Source organism: Rutilus rutilus (genome assembly GCF_951802725.1).
Source record: "Rutilus rutilus genome assembly, chromosome: 7".
Taxonomy (NCBI): domain Eukaryota; kingdom Metazoa; phylum Chordata; class Actinopteri; order Cypriniformes; family Leuciscidae; genus Rutilus; species Rutilus rutilus.
In genome coordinates, this window is record NC_140221.1 from 37,138,906 (window position 1) to 37,166,068 (window position 27,163).

The 27,163-nt window shown below is 38.0% G+C and overlaps 2 protein-coding genes across 4 annotated transcripts in view; one reads left to right on the forward strand and one right to left on the reverse strand.

Annotated features, from left to right (window-relative positions):
* The window catches only part of ssh1a (slingshot protein phosphatase 1a), a 37,537-nt gene extending 17,322 nt beyond the window's left edge, over nt 1-20,215 (reverse strand). The window contains exons 1-2 of one of the 3 annotated variants that reach the window (XM_084413560.1): nt 19,709-20,215; nt 13,921-13,958 (exon numbers count right to left, since the gene is read on the reverse strand). In XM_084413560.1, the coding sequence (XP_084269686.1) occupies nt 13,921-13,958; nt 19,709-19,789 (119 nt within the window). In that variant the 5' untranslated portion in view covers nt 19,790-20,215. Of the gene's footprint in view, nt 1-1,248; nt 1,485-6,156; nt 6,260-13,920; nt 13,959-19,708 lie in introns of those variants that run through there. The other 2 variants (XM_084413562.1, XM_084413561.1) reach the window with 2 other exon arrangements.
* A 1,381-nt stretch (nt 20,216-21,596) lies between these two features.
* On the forward strand, nt 21,597-25,314 carry dao.3 (D-amino-acid oxidase, tandem duplicate 3). The gene is made up of 11 exons (XM_084413586.1): nt 21,597-21,700; nt 22,662-22,857; nt 22,966-23,080; nt 23,234-23,310; nt 23,576-23,641; nt 23,753-23,807; nt 24,302-24,406; nt 24,492-24,571; nt 24,728-24,845; nt 24,920-25,018; nt 25,093-25,314. The coding sequence occupies exons 2-11, from the start codon at nt 22,664-22,666 to the stop codon at nt 25,222-25,224; spliced, it is 1,041 nt and encodes a 346-aa protein (XP_084269712.1). The 5' UTR covers nt 21,597-21,700; nt 22,662-22,663; the 3' UTR covers nt 25,225-25,314.
* Nucleotides 25,315-27,163: the final 1,849 nt, after the last annotated feature.

Sequence of the window (27,163 nt, forward strand, 5' to 3'; positions counted from 1 at the left end):
GACAACTTTTGAATAAACTCTTACTCATTTTCTCCAAAAAATACTTTTCATATCACAGCAAAGCACAGTATTAAGCACACAGGCCGAACAACTCCACATGACAGTCAGTAAATTTATCTGAAGGTCATATTTCATTTGGCACAGCATCATCTCCATCTGATAGTATTTTGATAATGGCCATCTGCAGGAGTGGTATGTCCACTCTTACATAATGCACACAACCTAAGGCAAATACAAAACACAAAATCGGACAACCGCATGCCAATCATTCAAATATGCAAACATCACTACCTCTCAGGTAACACTAAGAGCAATAATAAAAAGAAAGTTTCTGATGTGGCAAGACCAGATTTTACAGGTCAAAGCAAATCAATAGTATGTGACCATGACCAACATAAAGAGCAAACACACATGTAAGCTGAAAATTATACTCATCTTCAGGCCTCAGATAAATATGCCAGCCGCTATAACTGGGTCAAACATCACCTGTAGTCCAGTGTATCATGAAAAAAAAGTGTATCATGGTTTCCACAAGCAGAACAACTGGTTTCAACAATTATAATAAGAGGAAATGTGTCTTGAGCATCAAATCAGCATATTAGAATGATTTCTGAAGGATCATGTGACACTGAAGACTGGAGTAACGATGCTGAAAATTCAGCCTTGTCATCACAGGAATACATTACATTTTAAAACGCATAAAAAAAACTGCATGTTTATACTGCATATTTGATCACAGACCCCAAACTGTACATTATTAGCAACAATGTGAGCAAAAATTGACCATTTCCAGATTAATTAGCAATTAACATAATGCCTTAGTAGTTGGTTCGTCTACTTTTTACTTTAATGACAGCAGCACACAAGACGGAAATTCAATTTACACAATGAATTCCATTAGTTTGTGTAAAACCTGATGATCACGTTTTCCAGATCGGTTTAAGAATGACCCATGTGACCTGGACCATGTGTCTGTCCAAAGAACTGATTATCAAAGTCACAAATATGCCTAATTATTGACTAGAAACAGTACAGAATATTAAATACTTCATATTCACTTCACTTTCAAAATCCTAAAACAATCTGTTCACTTCCAGACCGCAAACTAGAATCGCAACCTGTGATTTTCAGACTTCTGGATCTTACTGTACAAGCCATGCGTCACAATCAAAGATATAAACGGCACTGCAATCCACATCAGCTCTGATTTGACTTAAGACTCCTGCGCCAATTCATTGATTCACTCACATGTGGTAGATCTGGCTCTGCGTGACGAATGCATTATCCACAAAGTACGGTAGCATCTTCAGCACAACTTCCTGACAGGAGTCTAAGACCAGATGCATCCTGCTGCTGGCTACAGGGAGCTCTCCCTCGCCCGGTCTGCAGGACGCTTCGGGCAGATCGGGAGAAAAACAGCATGCAGAGGAGAGGAGGAGAGTCTGCAGCCCCTACCTCAGTCTGACGCTGTCCGCGAGTGTGTGAGCGAGTTCCTACTGACGCACTCCCTCCCTCTCTGTGTGTGTGTGTGTGTGTGTGTGTGTGTGTGTGTGTGTGTGTGGGTAAATAGAGAGAGGAGGAAAAACCTGTTCCCTTCTCTTGCAGTTACAGGGAGGGACGAGGCGCTCTGTGTGTGCGCATGATGAGATCTCGCCTCTGAAATTACACTGACAAAAGCTTATTGGAGTAAGTTTCACAAGAAAATTCACTTTTAATTAAATGTGTAACTTGCTGTTTCTTTGTAATTGTTTGTGAAATCAACTTGCAATTAAAAATGTAGTGCACTCCAAATCGCTATGACACTGCAAAAAGCCCGGCAGGCCACAGAGATCCTGGTGGCTCTCTTGGAGAAACAAAAGTGCTTTACACCAGCAAATCTGACAGAAAAAAATAGAAAGGATTCCAGCAGTAAAAAGAGTATCTTGTTCTGGTTCAGTACTACAAAAACTACTGGCTACTAACAGCTGGAACAAATGTGTTGATCTTCTTAGTTGGGGCTCCTGAATGCTTGCCACACCCTAAAATGATCTGTCCCAGAATCCTCTGTGCCATCCTCACAACACTGTCAGACGAATCAGGGAAGCTTCTTTAAAATCTCATTATATATGGGGGATGAGTAGAATGCAGTAAGTGTAGGGACTGGATGACCGTCTGTTGCCTGTCAACACCTTGACTGAGGAGGGCTGACTCTTTCTGTCTAAAAGCTGATAAAACAGGACAAAGAGAAAACTGAGACACCAAGGAACAGAAATAGCTGGGGGGAATCTGCAAAAAAGGGGGAGGGGGAGATATTTAAGAAGGAAGGAAGGATGAACAGAAAGGGAGATGAAGAGAGCCGTCTTAAATAACTAAAGAAGCCAAGTGAACGGGACTTACTAAAGGGCATTTGGAATTTTTACTAGCGAGACCCATGGAAAAACAAAAACAGGAAACAAACAAAATGCTGCCAGGTTACACTTTTTAAAAGGAATTTTCTGGGTTCAATACAAGTGGAATGCTGTCAGTTACCACTAAAATAACTTTGACTTGTCCCTCAGTTCATAAAAATAAGCAGAAACCATGTCTACAGTAAACAACTTACGATGGAAGCAATATATGGGACGAGGAATTGCAGAGGGTTTCCTCATAAATGAGAGCAGAAGAATATTTTTGTTTATTATTATTAAAACTATAAGCTATACTGCAAATCATCTTTTGGTGGGACAATTGTTCTAGGCAGATAAACGTATTTAAAAATATATATATTTTACTAGGACATATTTTTCCCCTGTTTTTCAGTAAATTTATCAAAACATCTCTTGAATTAAGTTTATTTTTCATTTTAAAAAAAAACTTTTTTTGAAGCATAAATCAAATAAATTTGATTGAGGTTTAGGTTTAAAACAAACAAACAAAACAACCATGGGGTGATAAAAAAATTAATTGAAGATATACACTATCGTTCAAAGGTTTGGGGTGAGTAAGATTTATTAAAGAAATTAATACTTTTATTTAGAGAGAATGCATTAAATTGATCAAAAGGGACAGTCTAGAGTTGAGCTGTTGAAAATTCTGCTTTGCCATAAAAGGGATAAATACAATTTTAAAATATATTAAAAAAGAGAAGTTATTTTAAATTGTAATAATATTGCAATATTACGGTTTTACTGTATTTTGATTTTATGTTGATGAACATAAGACACAAAATTTCTAAATCTTACCGAATCTTACCTCAAACATTAGTGTTAGTGTAAAGTATTCTTTGAAAACAAGTCCCAAGCAACAATTTACTTAAGTAAATTTTACTTTTTTTTTTTTTTAAAGGTGCAGTGTGCGATTTTTAGCGGCATCTAAGAGAAGTTACGGTGGCCGACAGGAAAATATGTCGTCGTCTGCGACATCAGAGAGTGGCCAGTTAACCTGAGGCATTCCTCAACTATTCATTGGTTCGATCAAATGATTGGGTTATGTTCGTAACTTCTCGCAGATCTTTCTTAAAGGTCCCGTTTTCCCTGTGTTTTTGAAGCTTTGATTGTGTTTACAGTGTGCAATATAACATATGTTTCGCGTGTAAAAAAAACAGTATTTTTCACACAATTTACTTATCTGTATACCGCTGTTTTCACTGTCCTAAAAACGGGCTGATGACTTCCTTGTTCTATGAAGTCCCTCCTTCAGAAATACGTAACGAGTTCTGATTGTGCCAGCGGTTCCTGTGTTGTGATTCGACAGCAGCTTAGCGCACGTTGCCCGGAAAGGTCACGCCTCTTACCATAACGCGGAGATGCATGCGCTCAATGTTATTGTAAACACGTCTTTAATATTACCTTATCAGTTTGAGCCGGAATCAGACCCGGAGAACATAGATGAAGAGGATCGATTAGAACCTTTCACAATGGTAAGCTGTTTATTTAGTAGTTGTCATACTTTTACGTTTGGCTGTTACCTTGCATTGGTTAAATTGTAATGTTAAATGTTCCAAACTGTTATAAAAGCTTGTGGTATATGGTTTTGTCCGTCAGTCGAATTAACGACGGTGTTGTTGAATTTTTTAAATAAGTGCATTGTTTATTCCTACCTTAGTTACACGTGAGCACGAGTTTTGATTAGTAATATATGTTTTATATTTTCGGGAACCAAGTTAAACATAAATTGTAACCATTGATATCTAAGTACAGCGTCCCTGGGAAGGCCAAACAAAGGTGATTTGACTCCGGGATGAAAATAACAACGTCTCGACGACATGGCGACAAACACACTCTACAAACGCAACTCTTCCTCTTCTCCGTGGGAGCGCAACAAGACCACGCCCCTTTTTTTTGTGTATTCCTGTGGGCGGAGGTTAGTCAAAAAACTGTTCTAGTGACGTCATTAAAGCAGGAAGTAGAGGGATGTAGTCCAAACCGGCCGTTCGCTGTAGGCTTTGAAAGGGGACTTCTGTTAAATAAAATATCTCGCTTGGCATTGAACTTTGAGCTTTATAATTTTACAGGTATTATTTATGCTCTAACAGCAACATTACACACTAACTAAAGTTTGAAAAATGGGATCACGAAGAACAGGACCTTTAATCTGGAACGATTTACCATAAAAACATTAAATTGAATGCTAATGACTTCCTTTGATAACAATCAAACAGTTTTTCAGAAGATCACTCTTGCTTTTTTCTTATCACAAATGTACATATCCTTTAAAGTTTACTGAACAGCAGTTCTGTTAAGCAAAAATATCCCCTACTTCTTTACAAAATCCTCTTGTAGATCACCACAGATGGGCCTGTGCTACTCAAACAGACCTCCTTTCTTGGGCATATGTGCTACTGCAATATATATGACAGGTGTGTGAACATTTAAACGCATTCATGATGTATATCCTAGACAGATCAGCCTTACGTGCTCACACTTTGACATGCCAAGCCATGGAGCACATGACTACACTTACAGAGCTTCCCATGTGACTCAGCATAACCATGGCAATGCGATCAGGCAACCTCCAGAACACCTGACAGGTGTCCCGATTCAGGACGCCTGCATGTGGAGCTCTAAGCAGATCAGGCGTGTGTGTGTGTGTAACGTAAGGCGTGCGTTTACTGGATTATTCCAGTGTGCTGAGACTGCACTGGTACACAATAGTGCTACGGTTGTTTTTTGCACGCACAGGCACAAAAAGATTAAAAGCTTCTTTTCTGGGAGCAAATGTTACATAACATTTCCATTATATCTTCGCCGAGCAACGAAGGAAAAAAGAGGGACAAAAGGAGGGAGGGGGGCAAACAGCGCACCAATCTTTTCTCGGGTGTCGAGGCGAGAATGATGAATCGCAGATTACATCAGTGTTCTTCAATCTATTGGCCACATGCCTGTATTTGCTCCACCTCTCTATTAATCATACGAATTGCCACATGTACCGGTCTTGGTCTGAATGATGTTGAACGTACTCTCAAGAATACATACATGTTCATGCATCTTGTGCACTTGTAATAGAACTTGTGATTCTAAGAAGAGAGTTATTGTTATCCAAACTAAAACAGACAGCAAAAGACTTGAGAATGGTTGTTTTGTGACCGGTGAAATGAAATTAAAGGCACACTATGCAAGATTTGTACCTTAATATAACTGCTTCGAAATCATTTCGATGGTGAACAAACTCGTAGTAGGGCGAATCATCCCGATAGCAAAGGGGGGGGGGGGGGGGGGGACACCGCTGGCAAAACCAGCAATGCAAGTTTGAGAGGTGGCTCCCGACAAATCTCGCGAGAATCACGACTTGCTTTACGGCACGACGTCACATACATCAACAACATATGAAGCAGCCTCTATGGAAGACACTAGCACGCATTTCAGACGTGAATCATGGCAGAGTCGACAAAGACTCTGCTTGAGTGGCATTTACGACAGTAACGTTAAATACAAGTACTCCACAGCGACTCTAGGGGTCGCTGTTTGAGAAAGACGGAAACTACATAGTGTGCCTTTAAAAAGTCAGCAGCCATATCACCCTGTAGCCCAAGTCCACTGAAGCTAAGCAGGGTTGAGGATGGGAGAGCTCCTGAGAAAACTAGGTTGCTACTGGAAGAGGTGTTAGTGAGGCCAGCAGGGGGCGCTCACCCTGTGGTCTGTGTGGGTCCTAACGCCCCAGTATAGTGATGGGGACACTATACTGTCAAAGAGCACCTACCTTTGGATGAGACGTTAAACCGAGGTCCTGACTCTCTGTGGTCATTAAAAATCCCATGGCACTTCTCGTAAAGAGTAGGGGTGTAACCCCGGTGTCCTGGCCAAATTCCCTCCATTGGCCCTTGCCAATCATGGCCTCCTAATAATCCCCTTTTACTGAATCACTCGCTCTCCTCTCTCCACCTTCAAAAAGACTTACAAAAAAATAGCAGCATCATTATTTTATTTTTTCTAATGTAATTTTTGCCAAGCTGTAATTTGGTTCTAAATCTCAGGTGAAAATTGGTATTTTGACACCCCTCCACAAAATAGTGGATAACTCTATAAACTATAACTCCAAACTCCAAACAACGATAAACTCTATAACTCCAAAATAGTGGATAGCATTCAATTTATTTTTGGCTTTAATCACTATTAATGTTTGTCTTTCTTCAAAATAAAATATTTACAAAATCAAAAATTGTATCCAAGGAAGTTTCCAAATTTTGGTTGATTTGACACGGAATGACCCGCATGATCATTTTATCTTTGCTCAATTATGCAGATGCAACTGGAAATATGATGTACTATCAAGTTCTTCCTGCTAAAAAACAGCCTAAGCTGGTTTGCTGGTTTCAAGTCAACATGAAATAAACATTCACTCTATTTTCTAAATGCATGTTAGAGATCTTATTGTGACTAATCATCCATGCATAGGTTTCATTTTTAAAAACGTTTGACCTCATCATTTTTCATCAAAATAATGTCATAAAAGGACCTTCTGGTGAAAATGCAGGACTTCTCCAATCATTTAATCCACAAAAAGCCAATTTTATTATTTTTTTTGTTCCACTCGAATGTACGTCACAATACGGAAGAAAAGATCTGCTGCTGCTTCTGTTTCATTGCAACTTTAAAGAATGTCTTCCGGACTGACCAGCTAAAAAGTGTCCAAAACTGCTCTGAGACCAGAAATGTTTTTTTTTCAGCAGGGTTGGTAGCCAGTTATAAACCTTATCGTTGGCTGAAAGAACACCTGAATATATTTTAGGTGATCCATCCCTTTAAACTTTATGTTTAAACTAAAGCACCAATATAGACTAAATTATTAGAGATGCACCGATTGATCGGCTGGTGACCGGAATTGGCCGATTTTCACGTGATCGGCCATGACCGGCGACCGGCCGGTCAGTCTGACATATGCCGATTTTATGCCGGTCAAATGCACTTGCACTCGGGCGCCGCATGATTAACCTTTTGAGCGGTACGGTCTCATATATGGGATTTTATTTCTGTGCCCCGAGAGTACGGTGCTACATTTAGAATGATCAGTGACGTCGCATAACTGCCAGATTCAAACTGTGCTTTCGCGCGTTGGCTGGCGCTGAGCCAGAGTCGGACGCGTTCAGCGCTGTCATATATCACAACTACCGTTAGCAGTGTTTTCAACCTCATAATGTTTATTTTAAGTTTCAGATATTTAAATACACATAAGCATGATTAAAACAATACATTTGGAGTTTGTAAAATACACACTGATGTCTGTGGAAGCAGCAATAACAATCTATTCAAATATAATTAGCCGACATGTGTTATTCATATCAGACAAACATAGTGGAAGTAACTATAAAGTTTACTCTATTCTTCTCAGTTCACCGGCCACTTTCTTGCATTTATTTCGGGAGAAACTGATGAATTCACGTGCTGTAAATCTGACTGACAGGACAACATTGCGGCGCCCATCTCATGTTATAGATCAAGATTATTTATAAAGGTTTTTAAACGACCAAGCACACTCACTTACATGTATTAGAGGATCGGAATATCAGATATATCAGAAGCAAGTTTGTGAATATTTTGAATAAAAAAGGAAAAGCGAAATAAAAGCGACACATCTGTCATACAGTATTATTGTGGCTGCGGTGTATCGCGTGACGCGTCGCCATGGAAACATTAAAGGGAACGTTCGCCTTGAAAAAACTCACTCTGGGAGTGGGGGTGTCAATTAGAATATTTTAAACTTACGTGTGAAAGGGTTAAAGAAAAGATCGAAAATAAATATTTGTGTGTGCTGTAAAGTGGTTAGAAAAAAATAAAATCGGAATCGGCTAAAATCGGTATCGGCAGGTCAAACTCAATGAAAAATCGGAAATCGGAATCGGCCTAGAAAATTGTAATCGGTGCATCTCTATAAATTATGCTTTTTTATTCAGGACAATATTGCATAATTTTAACTTGTGTGTTCTCTAATGGATCTGAGATGTTCACACACCCAAATACTCAAACCCTGATATGCACTACCACTACCACTACACCTAAACATAAACACAGATTGCTGTGCTTGGCTGCTCCTGCCTCTGTTTCTGTTTGGTGAAATCACCAACTGGCTCACCGCTGTGCCACCTGGTTGATTTCACAGGGAAATATTTAGGCCGGTTCAGCAGGCATTCCAGAGTGCATCTCGAAAAGGCTAAGGTTAGGGTTACAGTTATTAGAGGGGTCCTGTTCTGTCTCTGATAAGGCAAATATGAACATTTGCGGGGTTAAAACTCCTCTAACTAGCGTGTTTATTCCTACAGATCGCACAAATGGCATTCTTATCCAGCTATGCATGTTTCAAAATTCCTAAAGAGATAGTTCACAGTAGGGCTGCACAATTTGCGGGGGGGGTCTAATTGTGATTTTTCTAATTGTAAAAAAAAAAGATGAAGAAGAAAACAGAGGAAAAGGTTTGCTCTGCTTGTTTGTATAAAGGCACAATTTTGTGATTACATTTCAATGTGACTAAATAATAATAATAATACATTTTTTTTTTTACTATTGTAATATTTCACTCAGAAAATTCTAATAACAATACTAAGATTTTGCAGTAAACCTATAACAATACTAATATTTATTAATTATCCAATTTCAACAAATATTGTAAATAAATGTAAAAAAAATCTAACAATAGACAGTAATTGATATGATATGCATCCCTAAAAGTAAAAATGTTCATATACAAACTGGGCTATTTAAGCTAAACATGCCTGTAACAGTATGAATATAAAAATCGCAATAAATACAAAGAAACTGTGCTCTCTTTTGTATGAACATGCTATAAACTTACAAATAAAACAAAAACATTCAACATTCATAAAACATTCAAAGCTATTATATACCATATTATACCAGCTATAATCCTCTAGATAGAAAGGTCATCTTGGACTTAAATTGAAGCTTATAAACTTGGGAAGTTTTTCATGTACATTTGAGGCAGAGATATATATAACAAAATGCTTGAAAATGATCACTTTTGACGACAATTTGTCAGGCGGACAGCCATTTTTTTGTCTTTTGGGGTATGTTGAGGGTGATATTTGACAGAAAAAAGGCAGCAATGCCCAGAATCTTTTTCTGCTAGTTTCCCCTATGTGTCAGGATACACTATGCAAAATTTTAGGGTTATATGGCCATTTATGTAGCTGCAGTACCTTTATATTCACAATTACATCATTCCGCCAAAAGCTTTTCCCAAAAAGGGTGTTTTTTGGCCCCTGAGACCAAAACGGGGCCGGGTTGGGGGTGGTCATTATCAACTTGTGATGGCCCAAGGTATAAGATAATAGGAAATAATAGTGAAAAAAAGGTAGCAAAAACATCCTGAGGAGTGGACCTGGCTCCCGGCCTATATGGCATTCATTAGCACTTTCCACACAAAACGACCAACTGCACGTAACAGTATTGCAGATTCTGCAATAGCACATATTTCAACATGATTTCAGGAAAATGCATGGCAACAAGTCAGCCTTAGGTAAGAGAAAAGGAATCTGTCAGGTTCAAACAGTTTCTAGCAACAGGTGTTACTTCACGAATCAATGAGCTCAGGCAAAAGGACAGGTCTTTACACGTGTGCATCAACAAATTAAATCAAACACTGGGAGTCTAAACATGACATATCACATTCTGATAATTGCACAACGACAGACAGAACAAGCTGGAATGCTCAGTCCAGGATTTCTTTAACAACTAGTAGTTCATATCTTTAAAACAGTAGCTAGCTTAGATGATCCCACTTTATCTATCTGAGTCTCTAACTACTATGTCCTAACATTAAAATTAATCGTTTGATACAATGTTTTTATATTGTAATTATATTTTTTTTAAATACCTGCATGTAATTAATTTTTGTAAATACATCTAAAATTACACTGTTGACCTTCCCTTCCCTTTTAATCCACCCTTAAACATACCCATACCAGCAAACCTGTCCCTAACCTGACCCGTATCCCACCAAGTGTTTTGCAGAACAATATGAACACAATAAGTTCTATGTAGGTCTATGTAAGTAAACAGTAGTTAAGGACACCTATAAAGTGTGACCGCTCAGACTCTTAACTTACCTACTCTAAAAACTGGTGTGGTTTTTTGGTTCATTCTCTCGTCTAAAATGTCTGTTTGTGAGGAAGTCGTATTCTGTTTTGCTGATGTTGCTGTTCTGATTGTGTTTAGCTCCGTGCATCTATTGCACTAGTGACTTTATCCTAACCTTGTTTTTCCTCATTAAAAGAGGATTTGTTTCACATGAGCCTCTAGGACATCCTGTTCCCAACACACACAACTTTTCTGTCAGTTTTCTGCAGTCAGTCTTTAGAATAAGGGTCAAACATAACATGTACATTCAATTGGAATTGCTGACTTGTAGGATACAGTGGCCTCAAGATGTATTTGGGCAATTAAGCAACATAAATATGTTTGAATGTCATTGCATTAGATCAGGGATTCCTCAACTTGTTTTGTCAGCTGAACCCCTTTGACATAATAATTTAACAACATATTTACATGTTGGTTATGGTCACATGACATGCAGGTAAACAAGTAAAATATTTAATCTTTTTAGTACACATTTATTTTGTTTTGTTTATATAATTTAATTAATTAATTATAAGAACCCACAGCAGTTCCCTTGCAAACATCCAGGGGTTTTCAAATCCCAGATTGGGAGATCCTGCATTAGATAAAATTATCAAACCAAGCATGCATTTTTCAGAACAAACTTCACTTTTCTCAGTAACTTTTGCAATGACTTTTAACCAACTGATCTCCAAGTGATTTTTAAGTGTGGCTGAAGTGCACAAATACTTTTTGGGGCCACTGTATGTTCTTTCTAACTGGTATTTGAAGGAAACTGTTTGGTGCTGAGGGACAAGAGTCTTATCTATGAGTCACAGGAAGATACAAAAATCAGACACAGCCTCCATTGTGTTTGCAATCGCTAAAGCTGGAATCTCAGACTCCTTTTCTCATATCCTGTTTTTACAGAAACACTGAGCACTGCCTTCTGAAACGATCACAGGGACAACAGAGCGGGATAGAGACGGAGATGGACAGAAAATACTAAAAGCACTTTAAATGAGCTGAGGGAACAACTGCTCTTTCCCTTATCAGATGACCTTATGTAGGTCACACACGCCACATGTGCTTCCATCCAGCAGAAAACAGACAGACGGCATTAGTGGGTTCATTCGGGTAACTGGAACAGTAGTTCCTCAGTCCACACCCTATTCTAAGCTCGATCTGAAAAAAAATAAACAACCCGTTTCCTTTTACTCTGTAACAAAGTACTCATTATCGCGGCGTTCACACGTTCTAGGGATTAGCTTGTTTGAATGTGCTTACTGGAAGCCATTCATTTGGAGATACTTTTACCAAAAGCCCAAAACAAACACTTCATTATAATACTCTACTGTCATTTAGACAGAAAATGCTACATGAAAAACAGAAAATGCTGTTGATTCAACTTGTGTTGAGTTATAGTCAACACGAGAGCGATTTCCTGAGAAATGTGACCTTTGAGGATGTCATGTGACCTTTGCGATGACAAATATTCCTCTGTACACATCCCCTTCCTCTAGCTCCTCAATCTGTAGCGTACATAATATTTCCGACTGTCCTCACGAGTTGTTATTCGACCATGTTTGGCCATTACCTAGATGGCAACACTGAAATACACAGCAAGAGCGAACAACTTGTCTCTTAAGAACTTTTCTTTTGCTCTTACTGGTGACCTAGATTCAAAGTTTGAAAAGGACTGGGACATGAGTCCAATCCCAGTAGACACAAGCCCTAGTTTAATACGTCCTCTAAAAGACTGAATGAAAAAGTGCTGAATCTAAAAACAGTCTGGACAAATGTCCTCTCTACTTGAAAAGCATTTGGCCTTACTAGTAAATACTAAGGCTGTGATGACGGTACAATTATATTATATATATATATATATATATATGGTAACACTTTAGTTTAGGGTCCAATTCTCACTATTAACTAGTTGCGTATTAGCATGTATATTACTATGATATTGGCTGTTTATTAGTACTTATAAAGCAAATATTAATGCCTTATTCTGCACGACTTTTTTCTACATACCTTAACTCTACCCAATACCTAAACTTAACAACTACCTTACTAAGTATTAATAAGCAGTAATTAGGAGCTCATTGAGGCAAAAGTCGTAGTTAATAGTGAGAATTGGACCTTAATCTAAAGTATGACCATAGATATTGCATTGATACTTTAAATACTTGCATCAACATATACATTTATTGGTCAATTATAGCTGAAGTGTGTCATTTCTCCAGAGATTTAAAACTATTTCCTCTCTTTTATGTGTTTGCTGCAGTTTTAGTCATGATCCAAGTATGATATCCTGATGAATCACAAAGTACTGAATCGACATGAATCATGTCATAACATATCAGGGCTTCGGAGTGTGAGTGAAATGGTTGCAAATGCGACAGAAAAAATACAAATTGACAAAAAATCTAGTCGGCATTAATGACAGACAGGATTCACAAACAAATGAACCGGTTGTCAGTCAAAAAGATTCACAAAGCATCCACATACTTCCTTGCAATTTCGCAACTAAAAAACCAAACAAGGTTGACAACATTTCTGCAAAAATGGTATTGCGTTGCTTCTTGCATGTGTTCAGTTTTATCCGAAACTACCACCTGAACTAAGCCCTACCCTAAACCTAACCAACAGCGTTAACAAAAGCAAAGTGAGATGACAGTGCATTTGCTGATTTAACTTTGCCATTTCAGCTTGCATACAAGTCTTTGAGCTCTGTTTGTTATAGTCAAAGTGTCTTACTTTTCAAATAATACACTATGCTAAAAGTGTTTTGAGGTCACAGCATTGTGCAAGGAACCATGTGAAAATAAATCAATCTGCCAATGTAATCATAATTTGTGGGAAAAGGAATAAAAGTTGTTGGTGTTTTACTGCCACTAATGTTCATTTCAGTTAGAAATCGCAGTGAATTGTATGTACAGGTAAGTTTTACAAATATGTAGGTAGAGGCACATAAGGTAGCTCTACTAAACACCACTTCATCCATCTGTCTTCTACAGTCATTGAATTACAAGGAACCAGATAACGCTAATAAGAATATTCATTAGGAGCGATACAGTGTCCAATAGGTGAAAGCCAGCAAGATGTTTGCATCAAATGAAACTCACTTGACCTCTCTTCAGTCGAGGAGGAACTGAAACTGTAATAAAAAGCCACTCTGGTGTTAAAGCTGTCGTGAAAGTAGTGATCAGACGCCTGGCCTCAGATAGCCTTGATTATATGTGTTAGAACAGTGGAAAAGAACCATCTCTCAAACTACAGGGTGCGATGAAGACTCCTCCCATCATGGAACTGACACACTCTTCATCATCTGCTTCTGACAGATTGGACCTTGAGAACACACTCACACACACCAACAATATACAAAAACTTGCATTCAAAAGCCAGTTGTTACCTCTGATTTAGCCGGCGCTCATCGTCACTTCCAAAGTCCTGGGAAAAGAAAAAGAAATGAAAACAGAAGTTAGTTATCTAAAACAAAAGAGCACTAAGACATGTCCACACTATTCTATTTTAAATTGTATTGCTTTGAGCCTTAAGATAAAGAACAGAGCAGGATGCATCTTTTCTGATGTGATAAATCAAATGACGTCTTCACACATCTTCTACCAAACCAAATTATAAGTTAGAAATTCAGCATCTGTTTGAAAATGTCAGCACAATACCGGAATAAATAACGGAGAGGCCAAAATCCCTCAGGCCTCGGAACTTTTCCAAATTCCACAACCTCACCCGACTCAAACCCAGCGCAACGCACAACAATCTGGCCTAAACATGTTTCTTTTTTCCCTTCACATGATCTATCGCTCTCTCTCTCTGCTTAATGTGTAACATTTAAATACAATACAAGACCTATGTGTCCTAAATAACAAAAAAAGCTTTGATATTTCACTATTCACAGCAGCGTAATATGACAAAGGAGAAATGTTCTCTCAAAGCTGAAACGTGAACAACGGGGCCTCTCCTTGAGATAATGTTTCATCATAACAAAGAGTTTTTTTTTTAAATAGTTCCTCACTGTATGTGAAAGTGACGGCCCTGGTTATTAGGTTACTGATAGTGGTATGTAGCACTTAATGGAGGCAGGGCAGTGTGCCATGGTCAGATGTGACAGATGCCTGCAGGGGAAGAAACCGTGACAGGGGAATTGGTTGCGCCAGGGTTTCTGTCACGTACCAAAATCTGTCCCTTCAAGCAGAAGCTGGGCTTGTAAAACTTTATAAGCAGGGCAGAATGAGGAGAGGAAATACTGGGATTTGTGAACAGAAACAGACTTTATGGAGGCATGAGGGTTTTCTGTGATTTACTAAGTGGAAGAACAGACAGCGTGGGGCGAACGCTGAAAAATAAGAATGTAGAAATCAATATTGCGCTCCTGAAGATTCGCAAACCTATTTTAATTCTGTAATTCAAATATGCACAATAAGAACGTGAATTAAAGGACTAGTTCGAATGTTGCTCCAAATCTGTAAGAATTTAGGAAATTCCTGGTCTTTCCAATATACTGAAAGTGAATGAAGACTGGGGCTGTCAAACTTCACATAAAGCCCCATAAAACATAGGGGTGTAACGATACATTGATAAAGATCTAATTATGACAAATGATGTGATGTATTGATAGAGCGTTTAAGAAAAAAATCAATATACCTTTTTAAGATGCACCTATATTTTGACACACTTATGTAAGCCACATCTGCATTGTCACTGAGCTCAATATTTGATGAGTTTTAACAACTTTGTTTTGTAACATTTCTTTTTCGTATATATTTTTCTGTATAAACTTTTTTCCACAACTGGAATACCTATTTTTTTGGTGCATGTCTTAAAGGGATACTCCACTTTTTTTGGAAATAGGCTCATTTTACAACTCCCCCAGAGTTAAACAGTTGAGTTTTACCGTTTTTTGAATCCATTCAGCCGATCTCCGGGTCTGGCGGTACCACTTTTAGCATAGCTTAGCATACATCATTGAAGTGGACAAGACCATTAGCATTTCTCTCAAAAAAATGACCAAAGAGTTTCGATATTTTTCCTATTTAAAACTTGACTCTTCTGTAGTTACATCGTGTACTAAGACCGACGGAAAATGTAAAGTTGCGATTTTCTAGGCTGATATGGCTAGGAACTATACTCTCATTCCTGCGTAATAATCAAGAAACTTTACTGCCGTACCATGAGTGCAGCAGGCGTAATGATATGACGCAGCGCCTGAAAATAGTCCCCAGCTCGGTAACTTCCAACGCTCCCTGTGCAAGCAGGTTGTCACATTGGTTATGTTGACGGAAGGTAGCCTATTTTCAGGCGCTGCGTCATATCATTACGCCTGCTGGACTCATGGTACGGCAGTAAAGTTTCTTGATTATTACGCAGGAATGAGAGTATAGTTCCTAGCCATATCAGCCTAGAAAATCGCAACTTTACATTTTCCGTCGGTCTTAGTGCACGATGTAACTACAGAAGAGTCAAGTTTTAAATAGGAAAAATATCGAAACTCTTTGGTCATTTTTTTGAGAGAAATGCTAATGGTCTTGTCCACTTCAATGATGTATGCTAAACATATATATGATATAAATATATGATAAAAGGCCTTGTTCATTAAGCATCTGACTAACCGTAAGTATTCCATAGTCATACCAAGTCTAATTAAAGATAGACTTTTTTTTTAACAAGATATCTCTATTATTCCATATAAAGTACCGATGTGGTGAAAAGCTATGTTTATAGATTAATTGTCAAGCCAGCAGTGCCTGCTTATGGATTTTTGCCAGTTTATTTGGGGTTTCTTCAATAGCAAAATTACATTTTTAAAAGAACATTGATGCCACCGCCATTTTTCACTTTCTCTTGTCAACTAGTAAGAGATATGACGTCATGTATTACTCACCGATACAACACATATCACCCTGCTGAAATAAAAGAGGTAACTTTTCTCCGCCTTGTCTATAAGCAAGGACTAAAATAAAGCAAATTAATATGACTTAATATAGATTCTGTAATAAAAATTTACATTTAAATTTAAATCATTTTTTAAAAATAAATCACGATAGTTAGGTGAATTGATTTTTCCCCCCAGCCCAAGTAGACTCCCGGTCACTTTTTCTTTTAGAATCATCATTAGTTCAGTAAATTTTTGCTATTAAAATAAAGTAATGTACAGCGTCATCAAGAGCACTCCAAGCCCCCCAAAACCCTGTGTAATTTTCAGCAAGTTCTGTAGTGTTGGCAAAAATATTGATATTTTAATATGCATCAACACTGAAATATCTGAAACTGTTCCAATACTCCTTTTCTGCAGTATCGATCCAACGATACCAGCTGCACGTTCTCACTCTCTCTACGGTGAAGTGCATAAGCTCTTAAAGTGACAGCAGCCCAATAAACCTGCTGCAGTTTGTCATGTTAAATAAAGAACAAAAGACAGAAAGAAAATCATTCGCTGCTCTTGACCGAATAACTTTTGTAACTTTAATTGTAAGCATTAATGTGTTTGCAATGAGAACTATCCAGTTTTATTTAACATTTGATTACTTTCATTTCTGTAGTATTTGTTACCTGAAAACTACTGATAGACCCGCCTAGAAGATTTAAAGCCATGTTTATTGTCTCTATATTCTATTGAATTTTTTTTTTTTTTTTTATTCATCAGAAATTTGCCTTAAGTGTTTTCGTGAAAAAAGATGCTCATACGACATAAAGAATGTTTTGATTTCATGTTGAATTTAACCTGAATCACACAAAGCTTGCACAGATTTTTACCCTTGGAACATTAAAACCAAACTTACATCACCGTAATTATTCCTCAAAAAATGAGTTCTCTACACCTTCTTTCTATTTAGCCTATCCCTCTATCCCTCTCTCTCTCTCTCTCTCTCTATCCCTCTCTCTCTCTGCATGAGATGACATCACTGCAGCTGCATGTTCCCAGTCCTCATGTTTGAGGTTGTGCTGTGAATTCTAAATAGTGTGTGTCCTCACTAGCGTAGCGCATTATGCAATCATTCTTAGATTTAAGACTATATATATCTAAAGATTAAAGATAGGAACAATCGGGGGGAAAAACGAAGGTCTGGTCCAACTAAGAAGAAAAAGACCACATTTGCTAAGAGGTTCAAGAATGTTGTTAATCTGACCCTGGTACTGCGACAGAAACCGAATTAAAGCATGATTTATGCCCTGAACTGTGTGTATATAATAAAAATAGTACACAAATATCAATAATTCATAAAGCAAGAGTTAGTACTCTCATAATACAACAGTATCTGATGGAAGTGTTTTGTGCTCTATCATTCAAATGTGTAGAGCTAGCGCCTCCTACTGGTTATAACTAGTACAATGGTTTTTCTAAGACAACTGTGATGTCAGAGGAACTATTAATTTATGAAGGTGGGGTGCTCATGTAGGAAAGACTATTTAAAACCTACAAGACCATTCCTAAAAAAAGCAGGGTTTTCCTGACACTTTTCAGAACCACCTCCTGAGAAGCACTAACTAATAAAGGCCATTCAGCTCTCCTAGTGAGACCGGCTAAAAGGGTCCCGCTCCTAATGAAAAGGTAAAAACAGGAGGCCTTTCATTGCATGAGAGGAGCTTAGCTGTGCCACGACACAATGACTTAGATTTAAATTTCTGTTGAGAAGAAATGCAGTCATCGGGGAGGGGAGACCTTTAACTTTCACACAAAGAACAGCAGCTCATGAAGGGCTAGTGTAACAAAAATTGACCGCCTGCAGATTAGCACCACACAGATACGGTAGCGAACTATAACACTAATTTGTGGAAGCACAAATTAGGAACTATGGGGAACAGGGAAGGCAGTGTTCAGTATTTCTGTTGTTGGACAGTTTCATTGTATACAGGAGAGACCATGACCAAAAAGCTCCCCCCTTTTTGACAGTTCCCCTGTTAAAATGGCTTGACCAAATGAATGGAAGCACACAGTCCAACACAATACCATGAGATAAAAAACAAACTCCTCCATTTACTAATACATACAATGACAAGAGCAACAAGCCATTAGCCTATATTTTCAATAAAAATATAACCACAGAATGCAGTGGCATAACCTGTGTGCTTATGTTTGTATCTTGCTATCTAATCTGTCCCATTAATTCCAACTGTTATGACATGTCTGTATATATAAAATGTGTTTTGTTAAGATGTGCATGTTTTATTAAGATAGTGGTATTAAGATGGTATTTTTATTATTTAACTATTCCAAATAGTTGCAATACCATTTGGAACATGGTCCATGAAATATCTCATCATAGCCCAAAATTAAAAAGACATACATAATTAGTAAGTATAATCAAAGAACATAGCTTATATTACTTTTATGTTTATGCGTTGCAAAGCACTTTGCACGCTGACTCACTCAATAGCATGACATGGTCGGTCATGTGATGTCAACAGCGGCACCCATAAAGTGACGACCCGCTTCATAACAGCTTTTTATAGGCTGATATGTCTGAAGTTTACATCTTTTGTGGGTGTAAATAGTTTCAATGATTTATTCCCAAAAGTGTCATTCATTTGTATAAAGTTGTAGTAAAACATACTGAGTGCCCCTTTAAGACTTGGCATGGTCTCCACGATTAATCCTTAGTTAAACCAGTCTGTACTCTGTACCAAACAAAACGCAGTGTTTTGTGGTTCGTTTACTAAAATTAGACGCATTCTTTCACAATCGTTGAACAACAAATCGCAGGACAGCCTGGAAGCAAGCCATTAGCTCAATAAAGTACAACAGCCCTGTCAAACTCTCTCTCCTGGTGACAGAATTGATCAGGATCCAAATCAAGAGCATCACACCTCATCTAACCACTACCATAACACCAGCAGAGATTAAGCAAAACCACAAAACACACAAGATGAAGGTGATTGATCAAGAACAACTCAACAACGTATATGTAAGTTATGTATGTGTGACTAGTTTATGTATATAATATACATAAGTATGTAGGCTATAGTGCATAAAAAGCCCCCAAGGCGAATCGTGTCATCTCACAACAGAGTGACACAGCGTTCAATCCTCCATCAACCCTGATGGCATCCCGCTAGTTAACGTTAGCTCTACAGCCTGAGCTGTATTAGCATTGGGCCTACGTGACTAAATTATATGCGTCCCTTTATGGATTTTATAAAACATTACATCATCTCTTCTCAGCGTGTTTATTTCCGCTTACCTCCCCCGCGTTGGTGGTGGCGGTGCTGGAAGTGGACGCCGCGCTGGGAGTGGGCGAGCGCTGCAGGGTTACCAGAGCCATGGATGGAAATCTCCCAGCACAACGGCCAGTCTAACTGTCACAAGCTAAACCGACTAGCGGATTTTCCCCTAGCAGCAGCAGCGCCAGATACACGGGGACTGTGCTGCAACTCCACGCGCTCGGTGGGGCCACTGACTGTTAAAAGGCCATATGGCTGAGCCGCTGATCGGCGTTGTTTGTGTCGGTGAATCCGCTTTGACATGAGCTGGATGATGTTTGGTGCCTCTCTCTCTCTTACTCACCTCTCTCTCGCTTACTCACCCCCACCTCTCTCTCTCTCTCTCTCTCTCTCTCTCTCTATTACTCACTGCCGCATGTGGCTGAAACACGGACTACTACTGCTGCTGCCTGTAGTGGAGTTTGCGATTCAATGTTTTTGAATGAATCTTTTATGTGAACGAATCATTCTTGTTCACCGAATCTATCTCTCTTTCGAAGCGAGAGCCTGCTTTCAAGACTTCAAAGACTGACTTCTACATGGACCAATAGCATTCGAGTATGGGCTGAGAATGGAGCAAATCATTGGTTGGACTGAACGAACACGCCTTTACTGAACGAGTCAGTGTTTTGAATCTGAATCTCTTTGGATATATTGAATTAACTGGGTGCACCTCTTGTTTGTGGGAATGTAAGGGCAAGGAGGAGGTTACTGAAACTCAGTTTAATTAGGCGATCTTTGTTTTGTTTTTTGCCTGATAAAAGCCATGTCATGCAGTAAGACAGATAGGCATAATCCACCGCGATATTTTTTTTCCCAGGATGGTAGGGGAAGACTCATCATGAATATTCATTGGGGAAGTCATCCCTGATTGGTCTTAACCCCAGTGACGGGTAGGTTTAGGGCGGGGTTAGGGGTAGGTCATCAGACCCCCAGTGGCGGGTATGTTTAGGGGTGGGGTTAGGGGTAGGTCATCAGACCAATCAGGGATGACTTCCCTAATGAATATTCATGAGTCTTCCCCTACCATCCTGAGGAAAAAAATATCGCCCACCGCCCCAACCCTAATGCACTGTTTCATGTATGTTTAAAGTAATTTTGCAGTCGTAAATCACTCGGTCCAATTACAAATCGGTTGAATGGGTGATTCAATGACGTTTTGTTACCCTGGCAACTTATTTGTGTCTGTGTATATATTTTTTTTCTTTCTTTCTTTTCTCTCTCTCATGTTTATCTGTATTGCTTTAATGCTTTGTAACGTTTAATAAAAAATAAAAGATTCAAAATATTGGAGCCCCTGAACTGAATTAAAACACTCACCATAAAGCATAAAATCCACTCAAGCCAAACATCCGGGTGGTATGGGGGAGGAAAGAAATTTTAGTTGACAATAAGGTGTTGTATATGTTTATGTGCATCATTTTGTAAATGACCAAATAAAGCTAACAGAAATATTGTTACATGCATTTAATATATGTATATATATATATATATATATATACACACACACACATATATATATATATATATACATATATACATATATATACCGGTATACCGTATACGTGTCTGTGTATATATAGCCTATATAATTCCTTTATTGTATGCATTATTTATCTTGTTCTGTGTGTGTTTTTATGTTAACATAACATTAATATTAGGCTAACTGGTAATATTTACCAAGTTTTACCAAAGATGATCTATGAATTTAATTCAAAAACGGATTTGCTCAAGTGTAATAATTAACAGACATCAAGAAGTGGCCACTAGAGGCTGGTTCTAACATAACCCAGTGGACTTTACCCCGTCCTCCAAGATTTGTGCAAAGTCTTAACGAATTAAAGCAGTTAAAATTCTGGTTTCTGCTTAAATCGATCGGTCATAAGGCAGTGCATGTGAGAGAGAGGCAATAAGAGCATATGGGACTTTTCCTAATAGTTTTTTTGAGAAAACTTCTGGCCAACTTAATTCAGGTGAGTGAAACTGTGTTTCTGTGCAATGGATTTTTACATAAAGGTGACCAATAAGGAAAACAGTTTGCATATATGTATACATTTGCATGTGCAGATTTCTTCAAGATTAGTCACATGGCAGCATTGGTGATAATGTTTAAAATGGAAAGGGATACATTTTATTTGCACATAAGATACAAAGACAAAGCCGAAATTAATTGTAGAAATAAAAAGAACTGTTGTACAAAGAACTTTCCAACATTTGTAATCGAAATTATTCAACCCCCATTGCAAATCAGGTTTATCTGCAAAATGTACAGACTTTCAGCTGTTTTCAATATACAAATCAAACAAAAGTAATTGAAATAGCTCAACACAATGGTTCATCAAGTGGTTTCTAAAATTTCAACTGAAAATGCAACTTTTAAAGGTGTCCGCAGTCTCAAAATGATTCAACCTTCTAAATGGAATGCCTCACAACAGCACAAATCTGCAAAACAAGTGTTGTCTCTAGCACACCTGATGCAACTAATCAAGGGCTTCATTAGTTGCACCAAGTGTGCTTGAGCTAAAACACATGAAATATCTAAACTGGCTAGGTTTGTTGAGTGTCACGTTTGACTGCATGTTAGAAATATGGCTAAGTCAAAAGAATGGTCCAAAAAGTTAAGAGAAGATATTATCACCCTTCACAAACAAGGAACAAGATACAAAAAGGTATAGCGAAGGCACTAAATGTTCCTAGAGACACTGCTGGGAGCATAATTCGCAATTTCAAAGTTAAAGGAACAGTGGTTACACTACCTGGACGGGGCAGAAAAAGGAAGCTATCAGCGGCTGCAACCAGATTTCTGAGAAGTAAAAAAAAAACCCAGAGTGACTACAAAAGACCTGCAGCAAGATAAAAAAAATGAAGTGTTCAAAGCAGCACAAAGAGTTACAAAAAAAGGTATTCGCCTGTTATGGCATTTTTTTTCTGCAGACATGAAGGTGTGCATCATTGGAGCGGGGGTCATCGGCCTCTCCACGGCTCAGAGCATCTACCAGCACTTCCACGGCCGGGTCACCCCCCTCACCATAGAGGTGTATGCTGATGTCTTAACTCCACTCACCACCAGTGACGGGGCAGCTGGACTCTGGCAGCCGTATCTATATGACAAGGGGAACGTGCAAGAGACGTGAGCTTTCATTTGAGTGAATCCAAAAGTGCATATGAAACAGTTGAAGCTTCAGAGATGCTGTATAATCTAGTAGAGAATAAAATGTTTTTATTTTATTTTTTACAGTAAATGGAACAAAGAGACATTTGATTATCTACAAAGTTTCCTCAGCTCTCCCGATTCAGTGAAAATGGGAATCTTCCTCCAGTCTGGCTACGACCTGTGCACTGAAACTGTACCAGTGAGAAGCTTCTCATTTCCCTCCTTAAAATGCTTGATAGTAGTGTGAAATTTAATGTAGCTCATATAGCATGCAGATGGTATGTCATTGAACGGAAACAATGCTAAATTTTCAGGCATATTTTGTAGCTGTCTCTCTGCTCCTCTCAAACAGGACCCCTCATATAAAGACGCTGTGTTGGGCTTTCGCCAGCTAACTAAACGTGAACTTGATATGTTCCCGGGATACAGGTACATATCACCTGCATGATCTAATCACAAGTTTAATGATACTGCTGATCATATCAACTGATATTGCTGACATTGTTTTAAGTGTCAAAGTCCCGTACAAGACATGGAGTAATATTCAGCTTAATTGGACATTCAAATTGAGTCAGGGCAGACCTACTGTATTATACATTTTTAAGTGCTGATGTTTAAGGTTCGGTTTGATTGATTTAAGTTCAGTTCAACTGAAATGTAATTGATCTCAGTGTCGTATATGTCCATTTCCCAGCTATGGATGGTTCTACACCACTACCATGATTGAAGGAAAGACATACCTGCCATGGCTTATGGATTGGTGAGAGATCTTAACAGTAACCTGAAGTTGGATGAAGTTGCATACTGTATGCATATACATATAGATGTCTAACATATACATTTTAATAATTTTCTGGTGTTCTCTATACAGGTTAAAACAAAGAAATGTCAAGTTTCATCAGAGAAAGATTGGTTCATTTAAAGAGGTTTGTGCATGTTTTTGGACTACTTTCAATCATTTCAATAATTGAAAAGCTTTAATATAGATGTTCAATTCAAGAAATTATAAATCAATATTAAATCCACAAGAAAAGCTACATTTGATTTATTTAAAATAATTCATATTATACTACGGGGCTGTTGAATGCTTGAATCTGATTGGTTGACGAATTGTTCTAAGGTGTGCAATTATTTTCAAGGAAACGCACGGCTAAAGTAGTTCCAGGCAAGTCTTAACTGCATTACTGCATTATTGTCTAATAATTCACCGGCCCGTTGTCAATTATTCCTTACTTAAACAGTTATAATATCATAATATAACAGTTATAGTTTTCTGTATCACTCATACTAGATGCAGTGGAACTTCATAGTTTAGTAAGACAAGAATAGCAACCAGTTTTTGACCCACTTATAACTGAGAACCTCATCTATCCAGTTGTAAAGTGATTGTGCTCAAAGTTTGCAAAAAATTGTCCTCCAGCTGGCAGATAGTGGTGCTGATGTTATCATCAACTGCTCTGGTGTCCGATCAGGAGATCTACAGCCTGATCCTGAGCTCAAACCAGGAAGAGGACAGATCATTAAGGTGAGGTTTAGTGGATAAAATTCAATCAGGGTTTGAGTTTTAGACAAAACAGTGTCATCTCAGATTCTGTGCTATATGTCAACAGGTAGATGCTCCCTGGATAAAACACTGGATCTGCACAAATAATTTCTCGTCTGGAGATAATTCGTCGTACATCATACCTGGGTGAGTTTCTTTATGGTCACAGTCAATGTATATTTGTATTAAGACATACATAGATAAAGGCAAACATGCTGTGTTTGTTTACCTAATCTCTGAGTTATTTTTATTATGAAATGCAAAATTTGTCCTAGGTCTGATTCACTCAGTTTGTTTCTGCAGGAGTCGTTTAGTCACTGTGGGTGGAGTTTTCCAAGTAGGAAACTGGAATCTGCAGAACAGTTCTGTTGACCATAAAAGAATCTGGGAAGATGCCTGCAAGCTTGACCCCAGTCTACAGGTAGGAGAGTTGTCTAGATTTGTTATCTAAGGAGTGTTTTTTTTATACAGATCTGCTAAATATTTTCTCTGTAGCATGCCCGGATAGTAGAGGACTGGACTGGTCTTAGGCCCGCACGCAGTAAAGTTAGACTGGAGACAGAGACCATGCGATCTGGACCACACACATTTGAGGTGAGCTTGTAGTGAAGAGAGCACTATTTTATTGTCTTAACTCTTTTCACACATGCTGTTTTCATTCACCTCAGGTCATCCATAACTACGGACATGGAGGTTTTGGACTGACCATCCATCGTGGATGTGCTGAGGAAGCTGCTCGACTCTTTGGACAGATCCTGGAGCAGAAAGGCTTGCTAGCACACTCTAAATCACGCCTGTAATAGATCTGGGTTTCTGGATAGTGTAATCCATAATCTCATCAGACATCAGCAATGTTATTCTTAATCTCAACTTTGTCATACTTCTGTCACGGGGACACACAGGAAAATAGGTAGATCCAAAAGCAGTGTGATGGTAATGATTTATTAAAGCGTAATCCAATTCGTCGTCATCAGGCAAGGTTCAAAATCCATGTTAGCAATCCACCAGAACCAGAACCAGAACCAGAACCAGAACCAGAACCAGAACCAGAACCAGAACCAGAACCAGAACAGAACCAGAACCAGAACTCAGAAGTGTAGTGACAATATATGATGACTCCATGACATGGACTGAAACAGACAGGGCATTTATACACAGAAACTAAACACAGAAACTAAACAATGTAATGGGAAACAGCTGCGTGCAATGATGAGTGATGAGAACAGACAAAGGATCGTGGGAAATGCAGTTCCAGAATGAATGGTGACAGTAAGGGAGAGAGACCTCTAGTGGACACCTGGGGAAACACAAACCAGACACTGTGACAACTGATTCTAAAAAGTTTAAGAATCCTAAACTACAATGGAATAAATGTTCATATACACGTTTTATATTTTTTATAAAAAATTTTTTTGATTGTTTTAAAAATATGACACATCATAACAGAAGCGAATTGTCAAAACTTTTTTTATGTTAATTAGGGGTGTAACAATATATCGTGTCACAATATATCGCAATACAAAAATGCTAGTTTTCAGAGTTTTAGTGTCAGTCCTACAAGTAACTGCTAAATATAATGTTGAATAATATAATGTACAATAATGCAATGGGGGAATATTTGTGGGTCCTGATAATGCCAAATGTCTTATGTTAGCAGTAAAAAGTGACAACATTGTTTTGTTATACATCTAGTCAGACAAAATTATTTAGACAACATTATTTATACATCTAGTCAGCTAAAATTATTCTGTATTTTCATCTTTAGAATCATGAATATTTTTATTCTGGTGTCACTATTGGGTTTCCAGGACCAAGTCCAAGCCTATTCATTTACACCCACAATGTAAAACCAAATGTAACATTTTGATCAACAGTACATTTTTGTTAACCTTTTACCATATGTCTTGGAGTATCGCAATAATATTGTATCGTGAGTTCAGTATTGTGATATGTATCGAATCATGACGTGGGAATCGTTACTCCCTTACTGCTAATGTATAATAAAGAATCAGATGCAAGCATGATTTATTTAATGCTTTTATTTGAATGCTTTTTCTAATTTATTTTAAGCATTATTGTTTACATATTTACATTACCTGTAGTGGCAACACTGGCAAGGGCTCTCAGGGTTCCCACTTTGAACAAACTTTTTTTTTTTTGCTCAAAAGAAATCTGCACAACCTTTGAATCAACTACCTATGAATTTAAATGTGTGCTCACACTTTTTTAATTATTCAAATAAATTAGCAGTTTTATAAATTCATAAATATTACACAAATGCATGAAAGGAGATACATGATGCATGTACAACCTGAAGGCAAGACTGATTCAATATAATGTATTATTTAAAAAAAAGCATGGTTTCTTTCCTGTGGATTAGCATTTAAGGATATAGAATTTAGCCATCAAAATAAAAAGTTAATCAAATATGATAAATAAAGATGCCAATAAAAAAGTAAAGTAAATAATAATAATAATAGGCTAAGACAGTCAGTAAAAGTTATTTTATTTTTTTCACCAACAATATCATATAGCTACCTCCAGACAACTGCTCAACTACAACTAACTAAGCAGAGCTGGTATCTGTGTGAAAGTGTCGTGTTCTGAGAAGAGTTTTTTTTTTTTTTTTTTTTTTTACCACTTAATGCAATGCAAACCACAAACATTTCATGTCAGTAAGAATCACTATCTTGTCGCCATCTAATGGAGTAACGAGGTCTGAACAAATCATTGAACGAA

Bases quoted from the DNA above. Each gene is read 5' to 3' on its own strand.
- dao.3 (XM_084413586.1), top strand. From the start codon at position 22,664: ATGAAGGTGTGCATCATTGGAGCGGGGGTCATCGGCCTCTCCACGGCT. The intron at 23,081-23,233 runs GTGAGAAGCTTC...CCTCTCAAACAG, and splicing joins TGTGCACTGAAACTGTACCA to GACCCCTCATATAAAGACGC. The intron at 23,808-24,301 runs GTTTGTGCATGT...ATTGTCCTCCAG, and splicing joins AGATTGGTTCATTTAAAGAG to CTGGCAGATAGTGGTGCTGA.